Source organism: Poecile atricapillus, chromosome 30 (genome assembly GCF_030490865.1).
Source record: "Poecile atricapillus isolate bPoeAtr1 chromosome 30, bPoeAtr1.hap1, whole genome shotgun sequence".
NCBI lineage: Eukaryota > Metazoa > Chordata > Aves > Passeriformes > Paridae > Poecile > Poecile atricapillus.
The window spans coordinates 205471-226324 of NC_081278.1; the positions used below are offsets into that span (position 1 = coordinate 205471).

A 20854-nucleotide genomic window follows, 5' to 3' on the forward strand; every position below is an offset into this window, starting at 1 on the left:
CCTCCCCGATTTTGGGGTCCCTCCTCCCCAATTTGGGTGGTCCCGCCCCTCCCTCAGTGCCTTGGGACCCCCCCCCCAGCGCTTGCGAAGCCTTAAACGACCCTTCCCCAAGCCCCACACCCCCAAATTTGGGACCCCTCCCCCACCAAAGGTCAGCGGGGGTCGTTAATAATAAACACCGATTAATGACGGATTAATTAGCGGGTAATTAGTGGTGATTAATGGGGGAGGAGGGCTGTCGGGGAGGGGGGGCAGATGGGGAGGGAGGGGATGGGACATGGCCACAAGGTCCCCAAGGTCCCCAAGGTCCCAAAGATCCCAAATCCCCCCAACACCGTTTTTTTTTTTTTTCCAAAAATCTCCTTTATTTTCCCATTTCTCCCCCCGTTTTACAAAACCATCCCGAGACAATAAATAGGATTTTTTTTTTTGGGGGGGGTGCGAATAATAATAATAATAATAACAATAGTAATATTATTAATAAAAATAATATAAAATAATTATAAAATAATAACAATATTATTAATAATATAATAATAACAATAATTAGCGGTGGGCAGAGAATAAATTAGAATAAATTAGGGCGGGGTCAGAGCCGGTTGCGCAGCAGGACGAGCCCGCGCGCCGCCCAGTCCAGGTACAGGTGCAGCCCCCGCGCGACGGCGTGAGCGGCCCGCACCGCGCCCCACGGCGACACCGGCGGCGGCGACACGGCCGGGGGGGGCGCGGCGGGGCGGGGCAGCGACAGCCGGGACACCTGCGGGGGGACACGGGGTCAGGGGACACGGGGACACACCTGGGGGGGTAAAGGGACACACCTGGGGGGGACACGGGGTCAGGGGAGGGGGACACACCTGGGGGGGTAAAGGGACACACCTGGGGGGGACACGGGGTCAGGGGACACGGGGACACACCTGGGGGGTAAAGGACACACCTGGGGGCGACACGGGGTCAGGGAGGGGGACACACCTGGGGGGGACACGGGGTCAGGGACGCGGGGACACACCTGGGAGGGTAAAGGGACACACTTGGGGGGACACGGGGTCAGGGGACACGGGGACACACCTGGGGGGGACACGGGGTCAGGGAGGGGGACACACCTGGCCTGGAGAATCCCTTTCCACAAGCCCCGCCCATGGCCGAGGCCACGCCCCCAAGCCGCGCCCCCTCCGCACCGCTCCTGCCGCCGGTTCGAGTCCCAGCACCTCCGCCTCGCCACGCCCCGCCCCGGCCACACCCAGCCGCACCTTACCAGGTGTTCCACGCGACCCCGCAGGCGCTCGAGGCGCGCCCGCAGAGCCCCCAGGTCCGGCTCCAGCCCCCGCAGGGCCCCCCCGGCCCGGCGCAGCCACTCCAGGAGCCGCTGGTACCGCAGCAGGTCAGACCCAGGCGGGGCAGCAGCGCCGAGGCCTGGGGGGCACCGGTGGGTCAGGGGCATTGGGGACACCAGGGGAGGTCAGGGGGACACAGGGGGGGTCAGGGGGTTCGGGCGATTTGGGGTTCAGGAGGGTTCAGGATGTTCAAGGGGACCGGGAGAAACGGGACGGGCTGAGGGTGTCAAACGGACGCGAGGGGGGTCGTGGATTACTCGCGAGGGACCCCAGACCCACGGGGACCCCACGGCACCCAGCCCCCCTCCCTCGCGGAGCCCCCCCCCGGTGCCAGGGGCACCCCCAAATCTCTCCGCGCGCCCCCGCGTGTCCGTGTCCCCCACCTGGATGTTGGGCAGCTCCAGGGCGCTCATGGCCAGCACGGGCAGCGAGTCCAGCTTGTGCTCCCCCTCGGCCGGGAATCGCGACTTCTGTCGCGACAAGAGTGGGGGGGGGGGGGGGGTCAGCCCTCGCCAGGCCCCGCCCCCGACACGCGGGGCAGGGGGGTGGCGGGGGTCTCGCGGGGGGCGGTACCCACGAGGAGCTCGAGGAAAGCCTTGGTGTCGCCCAGCAGGGCCTTGGCCAGGTTGATGACGCTGTCCAGGTCCCCGCGCGTGTCCGTGGGCGGGGGGCGCGGGCGGGGGGCGAGCGCCAGCCCCGGGCCCGGCCACAGCCCCGGCCACAGCCCCAGCAGCGCCAGCAGCGCCCGCCACGGAGCCCCTGCGGGACACGGACACGCGTGGGGGGGGAGTCTGGGGGTGCCCAGGAGGGGAGATTCGGGCCACGGGGGATCCCGGGAATCCCGGGGTCTGGGGGCCACGGGAATCGCGGGGTTTGGGGCAAGTTTCGGGCGAGGGAGGTGCCGCGAATCCCGGGATTTAGGGACATCCCGGACACCCGGGGCTCAGGAATGGGGGCATCGAGGATCCCGGGGATCCCGAGGATGTCGGGGATGCGGTTCCTGCTTTTCCCGGGATTCCGGGGATTCTCGGAGTTGGCGGATCCCCGTGCTCCCGGGAATGCCGGGGCTGGGGGTTTTGCGGCTCCCGGTGTTCCTGGGAAAGTCCGGGATGAGGATCACGGGGATCCTTCATCTCCCGGGATTCGGCGATCCTGGGGATGAGGGATCCCGGCGTTCCTGGGGCCGGGGGTCCCGGGATTTGGGAATCCCGGCGCTCCCGGGATTGTCGGGACTGCCGGGATTGTCTGGGGCAGGGTATGGGGCTCCATCCCAGGATTTGGGGTTCCATCCCGGGATCGGAGACCCTGGGGGACCCGGGGCTGAAGGATCCAGGTGCTCCCTCCTTGCGTTCCAGGGAATTTGAGGATCCCGGGACTGGAGCATCCCGGGGCTCCTGGGATCCTTGGAATCTCGGGATTCCCGGGGCTGGGAGGTCGCCGGGATCCCGACGTTGGGGATGTCGGGGCTCTCGGAATTTGTGTCTCCTGGAACTTGGGACTCCCCATCTTGGGAACGGCGGGAATCCCGGGATTTGTGTCTCCCGGCACCGGGAAAACCGGGCACTCCCGGGAATGGGGATTCCTCCGACTCTCGGAGTTCAGGCAGCTCGGAATTTTGGGCTCCAGGAATTCGGGTCTCGTGAGCTCGGGGATCGCGGGAATCACAGGATTTGAGGCTCCCAGAATTCGGTAATTTTGGGGCTGTTGGGAAATGGGACTCTTGGGCTCGGGAATTGCGAGAATGTGGGGATCCCAAGGGATTTTAGTCCTGTCGGAATTCGGGACTCCCGGGCGTGGGGATGGTGGAATCCCGGGATCTGGGGCTCAGTTTTTGTGCAAACTGCGCATTCCCGGCTTTGGGGTCTCCGAGCAATTCAGGGCTCGCAAAATTCGGGGTTCCCGCGGCGCTTTTTGGGGCCGCGCCGGCGGCATTTGGACATTCCCGGGATTGGCTTCTCGCGGCCGGTGCTGGGGGAGGGTTGGGATGGGGTGGGGGCTGCGGGCGGGGGGCGGCGGCGGCCGCGCGTCCTGTGCGGTCCCGGCTGGAAACTTTGATGCGGGGCTGAGTCAGGGGCGGCGGCGGCGGCACCTGCAGGAGCCCCCGCGCGTGGGGGGCCCACCCGCGGCGGGGGAGACGGCGGGGGGGGGTCCCTCTGCTTCTTCCACATCCCCAAAATCCCCCCAAAACCTCGCACGGGCCCCGCAAACCGAACCCCTCCGCGTTCACACCTGGGCGACCCCGCGCGTGTCCCCCCCGCCCCCCGCCGCCCCCACGCGTGTCCCGGGGGGGCGCGGCCGCCGCGGGCGGGCAGGTGCGCCGGGGCCGTTTGCGGTTTGAGGCGCGGCCGCAGCTGCCCGTGGCCCGGGGCCACGCGGGTGGACGCGCCCGGTCCCGTGGGGTGTGGGGTGTGTGGGGTGCGGGGGGTGCGGGGCAGGGGATCCACCCGCGGACACCCCCCACGCGGCGCGGGGGGCGGCACGGGATCTCCCCCAAGCCCTCCCCGTGGGGTTCGCCCGGTCGCTGTCCCCACCACGCGTGTCCGCGGCCGGCACTTACGTGTCATGGCGGGGCGCGGGGGTCCTTCCGCGGGGTCCCCACGGGGCGCGGCGGGCGCCGGACCCACGCGGGAGCGCGGGGGGCGCGGGCGGGGGGCGGCGGGGGTCGCACTCAGCCCCACTCGCACCCACGGGCGCGCTCGGGGCTCCGCTCCCACGAGAGGGTCCCGCTCGCGGTGTCGCGGCGGGGTCACCCCCGGCGGGGACACGGCGCGGGGGACACGCGCTCACCCACGCGGCGTGACCCGCTCAGAGCCGCTCCCACGGGCCGTGACACGCTGCCACCGCCGCGGCCGCGCCGCCGCTGTCACAGCTGTCACACTCGCGGTCGCACCCGCGCGGACACGCCGCCGCTCTCCGTGACACTCTCCCACGGCCACGCTGCCACTCTCTCCGTGTCCCCACTGCCACCAGCGCCCTCGGGGACGGGACACGCTCCCGCTGCCACCCGCGCTGCCGCGGCCGCTCTGCCACGTTCCGGCCGCGCTGCCGCTCGCCGGGACGGTCCCCACGCGGCGGGACGGTCCCCACGCGGCGGGACACGCTCCCACTCTCTCTCTCTCTTTCTCTCTCTCTCTCTCACGCCCCCCCTCACACTTTGTCCCCTCCCCGCCGCGTCCCCCGTCACAGCCGCGTCCCCGGCACCACCCGCGTGGGGCGTGTGTGGGGGACACTCGCGTGGGAGCGGCCGGGCCGAGTGTCCGCGTGTCCGGGTGTCCCCGCGTGACGCCCGGCGCGCCGCCCGCCCCCTTTATACCCCGCGGGAGCCGCCGCCGCCGCCGCCGCCGATGACACATCCTGAGTCACGGCTTTTCCATTCAGCAACGGCCCGGGGGGAGCGAAACCCCCCACAGCGGCGCCCGGACACGCGCGACCCCCCCGGGACCCCCCCCGGGCAGCGAGGGACCCCCGCGCACCGGCTGAGGCGACGCGGAGTGGAGGGGGGACACGGGGGGGCAGCAGCGGCCGGAGCGGAGATGCGGGGTCGGGACCTGAGAGGGGCACCGGGGGCGCACCTGGAGCGGGGGGGCCGGGGCTGCACCTGGAGCGGCCCCGAACCCGCGCTGGGGGGTACCGGGGCAGGCCCGAACCCGGTACCGGCAGCGAGGGGCACCGGGATCCATCCCGAACCTGGAGCGGGGCGCACCTGGACGGGTCCCGCACCTGGAGCGGGGGTACCGGGAGTCGCCCCGCACCTGGACCGAGACGTCCCGGAACCGGTCCCGAGCGGGAACCGGCCACGCACTGGGATCCGCGCGGTGCCGACACCGATCCCGCACCGGGCTGGCTCCAGAACTGGCACCGGTACCGGCGTCCGGCCCAAGCGGGGGTCCCGGACCCAGCCGCGGACCCGTCCGGACCCGCGTCGCTCCCTGCACCGGGGGGGATCCTGCGGTCCCGCACCTGAATCGGTGCCACACCTGGATCAGGTTGGACCGGACCGGGCCAGCACCGGGAGGGGCCCGATCCGGCACCGGGGGGGATCCCGATCCCGCACGGGGGCGGCTCCTGCCGGGACCCCCCCTCGTTTCCCCTCGCGCGTGGCCGTGGGGACCCCCCGGGCCCCCCGCTCTGACTCAGCCCCCCCCCCCGGATGTCTCACCGCGCCCCCCCCCCCCGGTTCGCCCCACGCGCGTCAGCACCGGGACCCCCCGTGGGGGGCAAGGGGGGAGAAACCGGGGGGGGCGGTCCCGGGGGCGTGGCCGCGGCGCGAGGGGCGGGGCGGGCGTGGGGACACCCCCGAGCGCGGGGACACCCCGAGCCTGGGGACACCCCCGAGCCGGGGGACACCCCTGAGCCTCGGGGCACCCCGCACGTGGGGAGGGGGCGCGGGGGGGTCTCGGCGCTGTCCCCGCGGTCCGGGAAGCGCCGGGGGGGAGTCTGGGGGGGGGATAAAGGGGGCGGGGGGGCCCCGCTGGCGTCAGCGGAAACCCCGGGCGGCCGCAGGGCCCCCCCGGCCCCCCCCGGCCCCGCCGCGCTGCGTCAGCACCGGGACCCCCCCGGACCCCCCTCCCGCCCCCAATTCCCAGGAACCCCCCCGGAAAAGGAGGGCCTCCCCCCCGCGCTGTCCTGCGGTCCCCCCCAGGAGCTCCGGGGCAGCTTTCGGGGCCGGGGGGGGGCACATTCGGTGGCCACCGCGGTCGCCCCGGGTGGCCCCGGGCGGGGGGGGCCGGGCCGGGCCGTGCGTCAGGCGGTGACGCGGGGCAGGATGTGGGGGGCGGGGGGGACACGGGGGGGACACGGGGGGGGACTCGGGGGGTGGCAGCGTCCCCAGCATCGCTCGGGAGGGCGGGGGGACCCGGGGGGCAGCGGCGGTGTGGGGTGACACGGCTGACGGGGGTGGCACCGGCGCTGTCGCCGTCGCCGTCGTGTCCTGACGAGGGTGCACAAGGTGCCACCGTCCCTGTCACCACCGCGTCCCGCCACACGCGGACGAGGCGGCGCTGTCACCGCAGTGTCGCCGACACTGGTTTCGGGGCTTCCACAGGGAATTTGGGGGGTTCTCGGTGGGGTTTGGGACGGCTTGGGATCCAGAGGGGACTCGGGGAGAACTCTGCGGGTCCCGAGGGGATGTTTGGCGCCGGCTTTGGTGTTCTGGGGGAGTTTTAGGGTCGGTTTGGGGTTTTCTGGGGAGGTCGAAGTTAATTTTGGGACTCACGGAGAGGGGTTTAGGGCCGGTTTTGGGGTTATGGGGGGGGTTTGGGTGTTTTGGGGGAACTTTGGGGATTTCGGGGGGGATTTCGGGCTATTTTGCGGCTCCAGGGGATGGTTTTGGGCTTCCTGGGGAGTTTTGCCGACGACTTGGGGTGGTTTTGGGGGAGTTGAGGTCGATTTTGGGGCGCCAGGGCTCGTTTTGGGGCCGATTTTGGGGTTTGGGGGGGGCTTTAGGACCGCGGGGGAGCCGCTGGGGAAGGGGCGTGGCTCAGTTTGGGGGCGTGGCCATGGGAGGGGGCGTGACCCGAGGATTTAAGGCGCGGTTTATTTAGATCCGCCTCCGGGGCGTGGCCAAAGAGACGCGCGCTCTGATTGGCTGATTCTCTTCCCTCCCAAAACCTTCCTGCCCCGTTCATCTCCTCATTCCGTTGCTATGATTGGCTTTCCCCCGGCGAGGCGGGAAAATCCCGGCCAATCAGTGTGCTGGGTTGGGCAGAGGGGGCGGGGCCTTGCTCTGAGGGAGTTGGATTTGGGGGGGCGTTCGTGAGGGGCCGCGGTCACCCTGAGGGGACACGGGGGGTTCAGGGGTCACCCTGAGGGGACACGGGGGGTTCAGGGGTCTCTGAGGGGTTCAGGGGTCACCCTGAGGGGTTCAGGGGTCACCCTGAGGGGACACGGGGGGTTCAGGGGTCTCTGAGGGGTTCAGGGGTCACCCTGAGGGGACATGGGGGGTTCAGGGGTCACCCTGAGGGGTTCAGGGGTCACCCTGAGGGGACACGGGGGGTTCAGGGGTCACCCTGAGGGGGCACGGGGGGTTCAGGGGTCACCCTGAGGGGACACGGGGGGTTCAGGGGTCTCTGAGGGGTTCAGGGGTCACCCTGAGGGGACACAGGGGGTTCAGGGGTCACCCTGAGGGATCTGTGAGGGGTCTGGGGTCTCTGAGGGGTTCAGGGGTCACCCTGAGGGGACACGGTGGGGTCTGGGGTCTCTGAGGGGTTCAGGGGTCACCCTGAGGGGACATGGGGGGTTCAGGGGTCTCTGAGGGGTTCAGGGGTCACCCTGAGGGATCTGTGAGGGGTCTGGGGTCTCTTTGGAGAGTCTGGGGTCACCCTGAGGGGACACGGTGGGGTCTGGGGTCTCTGAGGGGTTCAGGGGTCACCCTGAGGGGACATGGAGCTGCCTGGGGTGTCTTTGGGGGTTCAGGGGACACTCTGAGGGGAGATGAAAAGGTCTGGGGTCTCTCTGGGGGACTGGGGACAGGTTTGGAGTCATCCTGAGGGGTCTGGGGTCACCCCGGAGGGGTCTGGGGTCACCCCGAGTGGCCATGAAGGGTTCTGGGGTCTCTATTGTGGTTCTGGGATCCCTCTGGGGGGTTCTGAGCACCCCTTGGGTGGGTCTGGGGTCACCTTTGGGGGGACCCCAGCCCCGCCGCCCCCTCCCGGGCCCAGGTGAGTCCCGGGGGTCCCAGGCCCCCCAGTTTCGATGGGGAGGGAGGGGCTCCCCTTCCCCTCCCCCCCGATCCCGGTGACTCCAGCCCGTCCCCTCCCCCCGCCCTTCCCGGCCCCCCCACCCCGATTTCCTGGCCCGGCTCGGCCCTTCCTGCCCCCCCCGGGAAACCGGGAATTCTCCGGGAATTCGGGAATTGGGCACCGCAGAGGCCGCGGGGAGCCGGGACCGGGGTAAGGGGCGGCTTTTTGGGGGGCCTGCGGGGAGTTTGAGGGGTCCTGGGGAGGGAAAGGGGGGCTGGGGGGGGGAAAGTGGTGGGAAAAGGGTGGGAAAAGGGGGGTTTTGGTGGAAAAAGGAGGGTTGGAGGAGCCCGGGTGGAGTTTGAGGGATCCTGGGCTTCAAAAAGGGGGTTTGGGGGGAAAAAGGGGTCGGAAAGGGGGACTTTGGGTGGAGTTTGAGGAGTCCTGGAGGGAAAAAATAGTGGAAAAAGAGGTTTCTGTGAGTGTAAAAGCTGGGATTTTTTGGTTCGAGGGGTGTTGTAATGTGGGGTCTCGAGAGGCCACCCCAAAATTCCCCTTTTTTGCCCCATTTCCCAGACGATGCTTCCCGAGGAGCGCAAGGAGGGCTCGCCCCGTTTTGGGAAGCTCCATTTCCCCGTGGGGCTCTGGATCAACTCCCCCAAAAAACGCCTGGCCAAGATGAGCCGCCGCTGGCCCAGTGCCGGCTCTGTCCGGTGTGACCCCAAAACTTAATCCCCCCCAAAATCCTCCCTCGGAACCCCAAATCCCCTCCCCAGATCCACCTCTTAGGGGTTTTTCCTTCTCTTTTCCCCCTTTTTTCCTCCGATTCCCCCCCAACCCTCCCCCCGCCCACATCTACCTCTTTGGGGTCCCCCCCTGCTTTTTTTCCGCTCCTTAATCCCATTTCCCCCCCATTTTTGCCCCTAAATCCCATTTTCCCGCCCCAGGTCCACCTCCTCGGACACCCCCAGCCGCGCCAGCGACCCCTCGGACCCTCGCCCCGCTGCGGCCGCGCCCCCTCCCAAACCCAAACCCCCCCGGCACAAGCGGCTGTCGCATCTCTTCCACCGCGCCAGCGCCACCAACGCCACCAGTGCCACCAGTGCCAGCAGCGCGGCGCCCCAGGGCGGCCGCTGGGCCAGCGAGAAGAAGCTGGCCGAGCTGCACGACCCCTCGGGGGACCTTCTGGGGTCCGGGGGCGGCGCGGCCCCGAGCCCTCAGCAGCCCCCCTGCATCCTGAAGATCTTCGGGGGGGCGATCTCCAGAGGGGCCAACTACAAGAGCGTCCTGGCCACCCCCCGCTCCAGCGCCCGCCAGCTGGTGCGCGAGGCTCTGGAGCGTTACGGGCTCAATCCCGACGATTTCGGGCAATTCGCCCTCTGCGACGTGGTGGGGCGGCCCGGGGGTGGCGGCACCGCCGGGGGGGGGTGGCAGGGCGAGCACCTGCGCGAGGTGGGCGACTGGGAGCGGCCGCTGGTGCTGCAGGAGCTCTGGAAGCCCAAGGCGGGGTGGTCGCGGCGCTTCGAGATCCGCCGCAGGCAGGACCTGGAGAGAGCGGGGGACACTGGCGACGACGGGGACAGCGCCGGTGAGTGGGGACAGTCCCCAGGGCGGTGGCGGAGAGGGTGGCGGGAGCCGGGAGTGGCCCTCGAGGTGGCGGCGGGGTCCTGTCCTCGTTGTGTCCCCGCCCCCGGAGCCGCGGGAGTGTCCTCGGTGGGGGTGACGCCGTTATTGTCACCCCCAGGTCCCCCGGAACGTCCCCTGGGGTGGGGGGGCATTCCCCCCGCATTCCCGCGGTGCCACCATCGCGTGTCCCCCCCCCCGAACGCCACCAACGTCCCCATTCTCGTCCCTCTGTCCCCTCCACCCCTTCCCCAGGGCTGCCCCCCCAACCCCGCCGCCTCCACCGGAACCGCTCCCGGGCGGCCTCGGGGGGTCCCGCGGCCCCTGCCCGCGACTCCCGCGACCCCCGGGACCCGGGCCCCGCCATGCGCCGCAGCATCAGCGACATGAACCTGAGCACGCGGCGGCGACAGCGCAAAGCTCTGAGCCTGGCGGGGGCCGACGCCGCCGCCGGGACCCCCCCCGCGGGACCCCCGGGAACCTCGGGGACCCCCCCGGACAGCGGGACCCCTCCCGGGGACGGGGGTCCCAGCCTGGAGCTGCTGTCCCAGTGCCTGATCCAGCCCCCTCAGGACCGCCCCTATTTCCTGCTGCTGCAGGGTTACGGCAAGGAGGTGAGAAAAAGGGGAAAACCCCTCAGAAGTGACCCCCCCCCTAAATGAGCCCCCGATCCCAGAGAAACCGCCCCAAAAACACTCAAAAAAAACCCTGACTCCATCCACCTGTAACAATTCCTTTACTGGGGTTTCCTTTTTCTGATTTTACACCCTGAAAAAACCTTGCCTGAGGCTTCCTTTTCCTGATGCCACCACTTCCAAAAAAAAACCCCAAAAATTTTTACCAACTCCTCAAATTTTCCCACTTCGTTTTCCCCCTCCATCCCCTTCTTTTCCCCCCAAAGCCCCCTTTTTCACCCCAAATTCCCCCCCTGAACCTCCTTTTGTCCCCCCAGGACTTCGTTCTTTACGTCATGACCCGTCCCCAGCACATCTTCGGCCGCCCCGAGCGCCGGGGGGGTCCCGACAAACCGGGGGGGTGCCCCGAAACCCCCCCGCCGACCCCCGAAACCCCCGACGCGCCCCAAAAATCAGATTCGGGGCCGTTTTCGGTGGTCGACACCTTCCTGAACGCCCCCGACATCCTCCCCCGCCACTGCCTCGTGCAGGCCGCCCCCGGGGGAGGGGGCGATCCCGGCGGGGACCCCCCCTCCGCCACCGTGCGGCCTTTTCGGGGCGCCCCCGCCACCCTGAACGGGTCCCCGCTGCTGCGCCGAGCGTCCCTAAACCCAGGCGACCTTTTGGGGCTGGGGGAGCACATCCTGCTGCTCTACAAAGACCCCCGGGTTGGGGAGGGGGCCAGACCCCCGTGGGTGCCGCCCCCCCGCGCCTCCCTGGGGATCCTGGGTGTTTTGGGGTGCGCGGGGTGCGGGAGGAGCCCCCGGGAGAGGCGGGACGTGCTCAGGGGGGCTCTGGAGTCCCCAAAAGCCGAGCTCCGGTACCGCCCCCAGGACGAGGGGACGCTGCTCAGGGACATCCTGAACGTGGATTTAGGGGGTGGTCCCGGCGGGGACTCCGGGGAGGGGTCCCCGGGAGGGGATTCGGGGGGAGATCCCGGGGAGGATTTGGGGGCTCTGGCCCCCGCTTTCCTCTTGGGGCTGTGCCTGGACCACGCAGCTCGCGAGTTCCCGGCGGGACATTTCCCGGAGCTGCTGGGCAGGGTGGCTGCCATGCTGCGGGAGACGGTCTGGGTGAGCGGGGGGACATCGGGGGGACATCGGGGACATCGGGGGGACATCGGGGGGACATCGGGGACAGCGGGGACATCGGGGGGACATCGGGGACAGCGGGGGGACATCGGGGACATCGGGGGGACATCGGGGACATCGGGGACAGCGGGGACATCGGGGGGACAGCGGGGACATCGGGGACATCGGGGGGACATCGGGGGGACATCGGGGGAACATCGGGGACATCGGGGGGACATCGGGGGGACATCGGGGTCAGCGGGGACATCGGGGGGACAGCGGGGACATCGGGGACATCGGGGTCAGCGGGGGAACATCGGGGACATCGGGGGGACATCAGGAATATCGGGGGGACATCGGGGGGACATCAGGAATATCGGGGACATCCAGGGGGATATCGGGAACATTGGGGGGGTGTTGGGGATGTCAGGGGGATTGGGGGGAAGAGTGGGAAATGGGGGCTATGGGGGGACATGGACGGGACGTGGTGGGGACATGGGGGATGCTGGGGCCATACTGGGACTGAACTGGACCGTACTGGGGCACTGAGGGGGTCCCTCGGTCTCTCCTGGCAGGAGAAGATCAAGGAAATCGGAGACCGGCAGCCAGAGAGGTGAGAGATCCCCAAAACCACCCCAAAACCTCCCCTGAGAACCCCCCCAAAACCCCTCTGGGACCCCCCCCAAGCCCCTCCCAATTTTCGGGGTCCCCCCCAGCCCCCCGGACGGGGACCCGCCCCCTGCCCTGGACCTGGCTGGGGTCACCTCGGACCTGCGGCCGCTGCTGCTCTGGCTGGCCAACGCCGTGGAGCTGCTGAACCTGGCCCAGGGCCACCTGCAGGCCATGGAGCGGGAGCTGGACATTGAAGGTGGCACTGGGACATACTGGGACGTACTGGGAGGGCTCCTGGGGCTGTGCTGGGACTGCTTTGGGGTCAGACTGGGGGGTTTGGGGGGCATTCCTGTTGGAATTTTGGGCTGATCCTGGATTTGGGGTGGGGGAATCCAGTGGGATTTATGGCTGATCACAGATTCTGGGGCAATTCCTGTGGGATTTAGGGGTTTCTCCCAGATTTGGGGTGCTGATCCTGGGGTTTGGGGCTATTCCTGTGGGATTTAGGGGTTTATCCCAGATTTTGGGGGTTTATCCTAGACTTTGGGGGCTGATCCCAGATTTTGGGGTGAATCCTGTGGGATTTAGGGCCATGCACGGAGCTGGAGCGAGATCTGGAGAGCTGTGACGAGGCTCTGGGGGTGCTGGACGAGGTCATCATGTCCACATTCCAGCAGAGTGTCTATTACCTGACCAAGGTGACCCCAAAACCCACCTGGGCACCCTGAATCTCACCTGGGGATCCCCAAATGCACCTGGGGAAGCCCCAAAATTCACCTGGGTGCACTCCCCAAACCCCTGTAAATTCCGCAACCCCACCCCGAGCCTCCCCAAAGCCACCCAGAGACCTCTCAAACCCCTCTGAGACCCCTAAAACCCTTCCCCAACCACCCCAAATCCCCCCCAAACCCCTTTCAGACCCCTCTCTAACCCCAAGCCCCCCTCCCCAGACCCTCTACTCGGCCCTGCCGGCCCTGCTGGACACCAACCCGTTTGTGGGGCCGGGGGAGCCGCGGGCGGGGCCGGACCTGGGGGGGGTCCCCGAGGGGCTGCGGCCGCCGCTGGCCGTGTTCAGGGCCGTGCTGGGGCTCACCCGGGACTGTCACCTGCACCCCGACCTGGTGTCCCAAACCTTCGGCTACCTGTTCTTCTTCTCCAACGCCTCGCTCTTCAACACCCTCATGGAGAAAGGTGAGCGGCTCGGGGGGATTTGGGGGGGATTTCGGGTGGTTTGGGGGTCCCTGGGAGGGGGGTCAATGGCAGGATTTGATTTTGGGGTGACCCCAGGGGGTCCCAGCCCCGCCCCCTCCCCTCTCCCCCCCCGCTCCTGTTTCCTGCCTTTGTCCCTAAGTGGGAATTGCCGGAAGCGGCGACATCCGCAGGCAGGAGAGAGTCCCGAGAAACCCCAAATCGTCCCGAAATCATCCCAAAAGTTAAAAATCACCCCTTCCCCAACAAAGGAACCAGCGAAAAATTTAAAAAAAAAAAAAAAGTAAACAAAAAAACCCCACAAGAATCGCTCCCACAAAAAAAAAAAAAAATCCCCACGAAATGCAAGAAAACCAATTAAAATAACCTTAAAAAAAAATTTTAAAATCCCCCCCAAAACCTGAAAAATCGCTTTCGAAAACATAATAAAATTTAAAAAAAAAAAAAAAAAATCCCACAAAATTGCAACAAAATAGCGAAAAAACGTTTTAGAAATAAAAAAACCTCACAAAAAAAATCCACAAAAAAAATCCGAAAAAAACTCCCCAAATATTCAGGATGTTTTCCGCCCCCCCAGGCAGCGCGGGCCCGTTCTTCCAGTGGTGGGTGGGGGTCCGGGTCCGCACCAACCTGGACCTGGTGCTGGACGGGCTGGGGGCGCTCGGCCTCGGGGACATCGCCGGCGACTTCTTCCGCAAGCTCTCGGCCACCGCCAACCTCCTGTGCACCCCCCGCGGCTGCCTGGAGCAGGTGGGGACACCTGGGGACACCCGGGGACAGCTGGGGAGATCGGGGGGCACCTGGGGACACCTGGGGACACCTGGGGACATCGGGGACACACCTGGGGGGTGACAGCGAGTGGGACAGCAGCCGGCGGGGGGTGTCCGGGCCGGCTGCCAGCGCGTCCTCAGCGTGTCCCCCTCTGTCCCCAAGGCCACCTGGTCGCGGCTCCGCGCGGAGTTCCCGGCGCTGTCGCCGGCGCAGCTGCACCACGTCCTCCGCCACTACCGGCTGGGGAGGGGCCGCGCCGCGCCCCCCGCCTGGAGCCCCCCGCCCGAGGAGAGCGCCGAGGCGGCGGCCGGTGCGTGTCCCCCCTGTCACCCCCTGTGTCCCCCCCCGTCACCCCCTGTGTCCCCCCCATCACCCCCTGTGTCACCCCCGTCACCCCCTGTCACCCCCGTGTCCCCCCTGTCACCCCCCGTGTCCCCCCTGTCACCTCCCGTGTCCCCCCTGTCACCCCCTGTGTCACCCCCGTCACCCCCTGTCACCCCGTGTCCCCCCTGTCACCCCCTGTGTCCCCCTCGTCACCCCCTGTGTCCCCCCCGTCACCCCGTGTCCCTCCTGTGTCCCCCCTGTCACCCCCTGTGTCCCCCCTGTCACCTCCCGTGTCCCCCCGTCACCCCCTGTGTCACCCCCCTGTGTCCCCCCCGTCACCCCCTGTGTCCCCCCCGTCACCCCCTGTGTCACCCCTGTCACCCCTGTCACCCCCTGTGTCCCCCCGGTCACCCCCTGTGTCCCCCCCTGTGTCACCCCCTGTGTCCCCCCCCGTCACCCCCTGTGTCCCCCCGTCACCCCTGTCACCCCCTGTGTCCCCCCTGTCACCCCCCTGTGTCCCCCCTGTGTCACCCCCTGTGTCCCCCCCCGTCACCCCCTGCGTCCCCCCTGTGTCCCCCCTGTCACCCCCCGTGTGCCCCCTGTCACCCCCTGTGTCACCCCGTGTCACCCCCTGTGTCACCCCGGTCACCCCCTGTGTCACCCCCTGTGTCACCTCTGTCACCCCCTCTGTCACCCCCTCTGTCACCCCCTGTGTCACCCCCTGTGTCCCCAAATGTCCCCCAGACCCTCCTGATGTGCCCAAATTCCCCCAAACCCCCCCGCCCTCCCAATGTCCCCCCCCAACCTCCCAAATGTCCCCAATGTCGCCGCTGTCCCCCCAGGTGACATTTTCGAGAGTTTCTCGGAGCACCCCCCGCTCCTGCTGCCCACCCGGGGCTTCCGCCTGCGCCTGGGGGTCCCGGTCGGGGCGGGGGGGCTCCTGCGCCCCCTCCTCAAAATCCGCCGCCGCCTCTGGGAGCTGGAGGAGGGGGGCGCGGACCCCTGAGAGCTCCCCCAAATCCCCGGAGCCGCCCCCAAGTGGTCTGGGATCCCCCGCACCCCCCCGAAATCTCCCCCGGAGGGGTGCGGGGGGGTTCCCAGCGCTGGGGAGGGGTCTCCGTGTGTGTCCCCCTCCCTCAAATAAAGCTGTGAGGGTGACATCGGTGTGGGACCCTGGGGGGGGGGCCCGGGGGGGATTTTGGGGCGGCAGGACCCGGGTTTAGCGACAGGACCCCCCCTCAAATTCCCTCCAACCCCTCCGAGACCCCCCCGACCCCCTCGGGACCCCTCCCCAAATAACCCGAGGCACGAGGGGGGTCACGACTCCTTTATTGGGGAGGGGTCCTGCCGGTCCCGGGGGTCCCCGCGCCGGAAGCAGAACCTGGGGCGGGGCCAGAGCGGGGGCGGGGCTTAGACAAGCCCCGCCCCAAATGGGCGCGGTCCCGTGGATGGGCTCGGCTTCTTCCCCTGCGCCCCAAAACCGCTCCGGGACCCCCCAAATACCCCCGGGACCCCCCAAAATCCCCCCAGAACCTCCCAAAACCGCTCCGGGACCCCCCAAATACCCCTGGGACCCCCCAAAATCCCCCCAGAACCTCCCAAAATCCCCCAGAACCTCCCAAAATCGCTCCGGGACCCCCCAAATACCCCCGGGACCCCCCAGAACCTCCCAAAATCCCCCAGAACCTCCCAAAACCGCTCCGGGACCCCCCAAATACCCCCGGAACCCCCCAAAATCCCCCCAGAACCCCCCAAATCCTCCCGGGAACCCCCAGATCTCCTCCGGACCCCTCCAACCCCACCCAGAACCCCCCCAAATCTCCCCAGAACCCCACAGATCCCCCCAGAACCTCCCAGAATCCTCCCGGGACCCCCCCAAATCCTCCCGGAACCCCCCAGATCCTCCCGGGACCCCCCAAATCTTCCCGGGACCCCCCCAAATCTCCCCGGGACCCCCCCAAATCCCCCCGGAACTCCCGAGAATCCCCCCGGGCGTACCAAGCGATGCCCGCAGCCACCAGCACTGTCGCGATAATCGTCACGACGATCGCGGCCACGGCGGCCGGGGGGAGCCCCCCCGGGGGGGGTCGGGGCTCGGGGCGGGGCCTGGCCCGGGACCCTCGGGCGGGGCAGAACTGCGGGCGAGGGGCGGCGTTAATTTGGGGAGGGGGCCGCGTTTGGGGGGCCCGGGGGGATTTGGCGGGGCCCCGTTCCCCAGCTCCCTTCGGGCATATCTGGGGGGATTTTGGGGCGGGGTCCCTGGGACATTTTTGGGGGTGTTTTGGGTGTATTTGGGCGGTTTTTAGGGGGCATTTTGGGGGGTGTTTTGGAGATATTTAGGGGATGTATCTGCGGTGTTTTGAGGATATTTTGGGGACATCTTTGAGGAGATCTTTGGCGGGTATTTAGGGGCTATTTAGCGGGTATTTCGGGGATATTTGGGGGATGTTTTGGGGGTCGTGGTGCGCACCGGTGACGTTGAAGAGCAGCTCCGAGCCCACCCGCCCGCCGGGGCCCCGCATCTGGCACCGGTAGCGCCCGCCCGCCGCCTCCGCCGCCTCCTTCCACACCAGCACCGGGTCGGGGCCGCTCCGCAGGAGCCGCTCCGCGGGCGGGGGGCGCGGGGGCTCCTCCGCAGCCGCCCCCCGAGTGTGGGGAGGGCGCCTGTGGGGCTCCGGACGCCCCCCGGCCGATGCCAGGCCCTGGAAGGGGGGGATAAAAGGGGTCCTGGGGGGTCCTCTGGGGGTGTTTTGGGGTAGGGGCGGTCCGGGAGGAGGTCCCGGCCGGAATTTGGGGAGGGGGCTCGCGGTTACCCGGTAGAAGCTGTAGGTCTTGGCGCCGTGGGACGCCCCGTGCCAGGGCAGGGCGCAGTCCAGCACCAGGTCCTGCCCTTCCTCTACCCACAGCTGCCGCTCTGGGGGGGGGAAAAGAGGGGTTAAAACCCCTCCCCAAATTCCCCCCGTGGCTCCCCCAACCCCCGGGGTAACCCCCGGCATCCCCCTCCCCAATTTAGGAGCTCCGGGACGCCCCAGAATTGCCCCTCTGGGATCTCTCCCCGCCCCGAAATAGCCCCCAGAACCCCTCAGACCCCTCCCCCAAAACCCCTCGGAGCCCCCCAAGCCCCCTGGGACCCCCAGACCCCCCTTACCCCCGCAATCCATCCCCCTGTTGCAGGCGAAGTGGGTGAGGTTGCAGAAGATGCACTCGATCCACAACACCTCCATCCGCCCTGGGGGGATTTTGGGGGTCACCTGGGGGGGTCCGGACCCCCAAAGCCCCCCCAGATCCCCCCGACCCTGCTTACCGCATTTATTGGGGCAATAAACTGCAAAAAAAGGGGAAAAAAACGAGGTTAGAAGGGGGGTTTGGGGGTGGGATTTGGCTTCAAGGGGTCCCAGGATGGGGTTTGGGGAGCCCAGGGAGTCTCAGAGGGGAATTTGGGGAGGATTTAGGGGGGTTCCAAGGGCGAATTTAGGGAGGGATTTCGGGGTGTTCTGGAGCCCACCCTGGCTCTGGAAGCGCTTCATGATCCGCTCGAAGTCCTCCTTGATCTCGCGCATGGCCCAGAGCATCTCCTGGTAGATCTGCTGCTCTGGGTGAGGAATTTGGGACATTTTTGGGGCTTTTTGGGGGTCTGGAGGATTGGGAAGGGGTCCCCCCGAGGCGATCCCCCTGCTGGGACTAGTAATTAACTCCCCAATTAACGGGATTGGGGTCTGGAGTTAACGAGACCAAAAATATCCCAAAAAATGAGATAAAAATCCCCAAAAAGGACCCCAAAAATCCCAATAAGTGATCCAATAAACCTGCAATTAACCTCACTAAGCTCCAGAATTAACGATCCAATTAGCCCCAATAAAAACGGATTAAACCCCAATAAATCCCCCAAAATGACCCAATAAAACCCCAATAAATTATCTGATTAATCCAAATTAACCCCATTAGGCCCTGGGGGGGATTTGGGGTGGATTTTTTGGGGTCACCTTGAACATCCTGGGCCATGACCCGGGCCAGTGTCCGGCGGAACTGGAGGGAGGCTTCGTCCAGGGTAGACTGGTCTGGGGGGGACGGGGGGGGTCACGGGGAGCCCCCGGGGTGGGGGGACCCCCCCAAATTCCCCAAATCCCTGCCCCAAATCCCATTCCCAGCCCCTTCTTCCCCCACTCCGGATTTTGGGATAAATTTGGGGGCATCCAGAAGGATCTGGAGGGGTTTTGGGAGGTTCAGGAGGGGATTTGGGGGAGGATCCGGGGGAGGAATTTGTGAGGATTTGGGGAGGTTTGGGGGTCCCGGGGAGATTTTGGGATCCCGGGGGAGGTTTGGGTTCTCAGGGCGGGTCAGAGGGGATCCGGGGAGGGGTCCGCAGTGACCGATGACCCCCATGAGGATTTGGGGGGGATCTGCGGGATCGCCGGGGTCCCAGCGGGGGAATTTGGCAGGTTTTGGGGTCCCGGGGGATTGAGGGATTTGGGGTTCTCAGGGCGGGTCAGAGGGGGATGCGGGGAGGGGTCTGCACTGACCGATGACCCCCATGAGGATTTGGGGGGGGATATGCGGGGGATCCGGGGGAGGGAATTTGTGAGGATTTGGGGAGGTTTTGAGGTCCCGGGGAGGTTTTGGGGTCCCGGGGGATTGAGGGATTTGGGGTTCTCAGGGGCGGGTCAGAGGGGATGCGGGGAGGGGTCTGCACTGACCGATGGACCCCCATGAAGCTCTGGGGGTCCCTGGGCAGGCGCGCGAGCCCAGGACCCCCCGCAGCACGAGGGTGCCGAGGCGGTCGCGCATGGCGGGCTCGTGGGGCATGGCCCGCGCCAGGAACGGCCCCCAGCAGCTCCCCCAGCGCCGCGCCCGCCGCGGGGTCGCACAGGACGCACCCCGAGACCCCCCCGGGGCCCCCCGGGACCCCCGCCCCGAGCCACAGAGCCCCGAGCAGCGCCCACAGCAGCGCCCGACGCATCCCGGACCGACGGCGTGCGGGGTTTGGGGGCTCCGGGGGCGGCTCGGGGAGGGGTTGGGGCCGGTAACGGCCGGGGGAGCCCCGGTAACGGCGGCTGGGGGGGCCGGGGGGGGCCTGGAGCCGGGAGAGGTGCGGAGGGGTCCGGGGGGGGCTCTGGGGGGGGGTTTGGGGTCGGTAGCGGTGGGAGAAACCCCGGTGTCGGTGATTTCGGGGGCTCCGGGAGGTTTAGGGGGGTTCGAGGGTCTGAAGGGGATTTGGGGTCAGGGGGAGGAATTTGGGGCTGTTTTGGGGTCGGTAAAGGGCGGAGAAACCGCGATATGGGTGAATAACGGGCAATAACGGCCAGTGTGGGTGGCTGGGGGGCTCGCGGGTCCTGGCGAGGATCCTGGAGGGTTTGGGGTCGGTAACGGCCGGGCCCTACCCGGTACCGGGGGTTTATTGGGGAGAAATGAGGATTTTGGGGGGATTTGGGGGTCGGTACCGGCGCCCCCTCACGCCAAGCCCCGCCCCCTCGGCCTCTGATTGGCCGGAGCTCAGCGGCGCCTCCCGATTGGCTGAGAGCGGGGCGTGGGTGCGACCCCGCGCGCGCCGCCGCTTCCGATTGGCCGGTGGGGCCTTTGGGGGCGCTGATTGGCTGCTGCGGCGGGCGGGGCGGGCTCGCGGTCACGTGACGCGGGTGTCCCGCGGAACGCGCGCGCGGAGCGGCCGCAGTGGGTGCGGGGGGGGGGGGGGGGTCGGGGGGGGGGGGGGCGATGGAGTCACGTGCGTGGCGGAACCGGGGGTCACGTGACCCCGGCCAGGTGTCCCCGCGTGTTTCCACGTGACCCCGGCCAGCAGTTCCCCACGTGTCACGTGACCCCCCGCCGTGACCTTCCCCGGGAGTCCCACGGGTGTCCCGTGACCCCCGTGACCTCCCCCAGGTCCCCTCCAGGTGTGACACGGCGGGGCCACGTGACTGACAGGTGTCCCTGAAGTGTCCCAGGTGTGCCCGGCTGTGTCCAGGTGTGCCCGGCTGTGTCCAGGTGTGCCCGGCTGTGTCCAGGTGTGCACAGGTGTGGTCTCCAGCTGTGCCCAGCTGTGCCCAGGTGTGGTCTCCAGGTGTGCCCAGCTGTGCCCAGGTGTGCACAGGTGTCTCCAGGTGTGCCCAGCTGTTCCCAGGTGTGGTCTCCAGGTGTGCCCGGCTGTCTCCAGGTCCCTCCCGGTGTCTCCAGGTGTCTCCAGGTGCCCCCATGGCCGCTGCTCGCCTGGGCCGGCCCCTGCCGGGCTCCTCGGTGCTGTTCTTGTGCGACCTCCAGGAGCGGGTTCCGGGGCTCCATCGCCGCCTTCCCTCAGATCGTGGCCGTGGCCGCGCGGATGCTCCAGGTGGGCACACCAAAAACAGCCCAAAAATACCCCAAATGCACCCAGACAAACACCGAAATCCACCCCAAAACAAACCCCAAACACTCGCAGAATCCTTCCCGAAACCCTCCCCAAAATGCCCCGAAAACCCTCCTTAAACACCCACAACCTCCTCTCCTAAAAACCCAAAATCCTCCCCAAAACACCCCTCAAGAATACCCCAAACACACCCAAAAATTATCTCTCAATTCTCCCCAAACACCCA

General features: G+C 67.7%; 2 protein-coding genes and 1 long non-coding RNA gene across 6 annotated transcripts; 2 read left to right on the forward strand and 1 right to left on the reverse strand.

Annotated features, from left to right (window-relative positions):
* Nucleotides 1–8133: 8133 nt before the first annotated feature.
* Nucleotides 8134–15328, forward strand: RASIP1 (Ras interacting protein 1). Its single transcript, XM_058859738.1, has 12 exons — nt 8134–8221; nt 8585–8721; nt 8956–9596; nt 9887–10245; nt 10584–11378; nt 11951–11988; nt 12092–12243; nt 12576–12685; nt 12938–13178; nt 13774–13946; nt 14130–14277; nt 15134–15328. Exons 2-12 carry the CDS (start codon nt 8588–8590, stop codon nt 15295–15297), a joined length of 2955 nt encoding a protein of 984 aa, XP_058715721.1. The 5' UTR covers nt 8134–8221; nt 8585–8587; the 3' UTR covers nt 15298–15328.
* A 158-nt stretch (nt 15329–15486) lies between these two features.
* On the reverse strand, nt 15487–19949 carry IZUMO1 (izumo sperm-oocyte fusion 1). Of its 3 annotated transcripts, none has more exons than XM_058859740.1 (9): nt 19730–19949; nt 18275–18349; nt 17797–17883; nt 17596–17616; nt 17440–17520; nt 17105–17205; nt 16762–16993; nt 16290–16426; nt 15487–15672 (listed from the first exon to the last, which is right to left on the reverse strand). In XM_058859740.1, the coding sequence occupies exons 2-9, from the start codon at nt 18291–18293 to the stop codon at nt 15511–15513; spliced, it is 840 nt and encodes a 279-aa protein (XP_058715723.1). In that variant the 5' UTR covers nt 18294–18349; nt 19730–19949; the 3' UTR covers nt 15487–15510. The 3 variants fall into 3 exon arrangements, with proteins under 3 accessions (XP_058715723.1, XP_058715724.1, XP_058715722.1); XM_058859741.1 differs by having other exon boundaries at nt 19670–19949; XM_058859739.1 differs by lacking the exon at nt 19730–19949 and adding an exon at nt 18662–18705.
* Nucleotides 19950–19990: 41 nt separating this feature from the next.
* LOC131589856 (uncharacterized) lies at nt 19991–20816 on the forward strand. 2 transcript variants are annotated; one of them, XR_009279857.1, is made up of 3 exons: nt 19991–20270; nt 20314–20333; nt 20407–20816. It is a non-coding gene; the product is annotated as an uncharacterized LOC131589856 (long non-coding RNA). The 2 variants fall into 2 exon arrangements; XR_009279856.1 differs by having other exon boundaries at nt 19991–20250.
* The last annotated feature ends 38 nt before the right edge of the window (nt 20817–20854 follow it).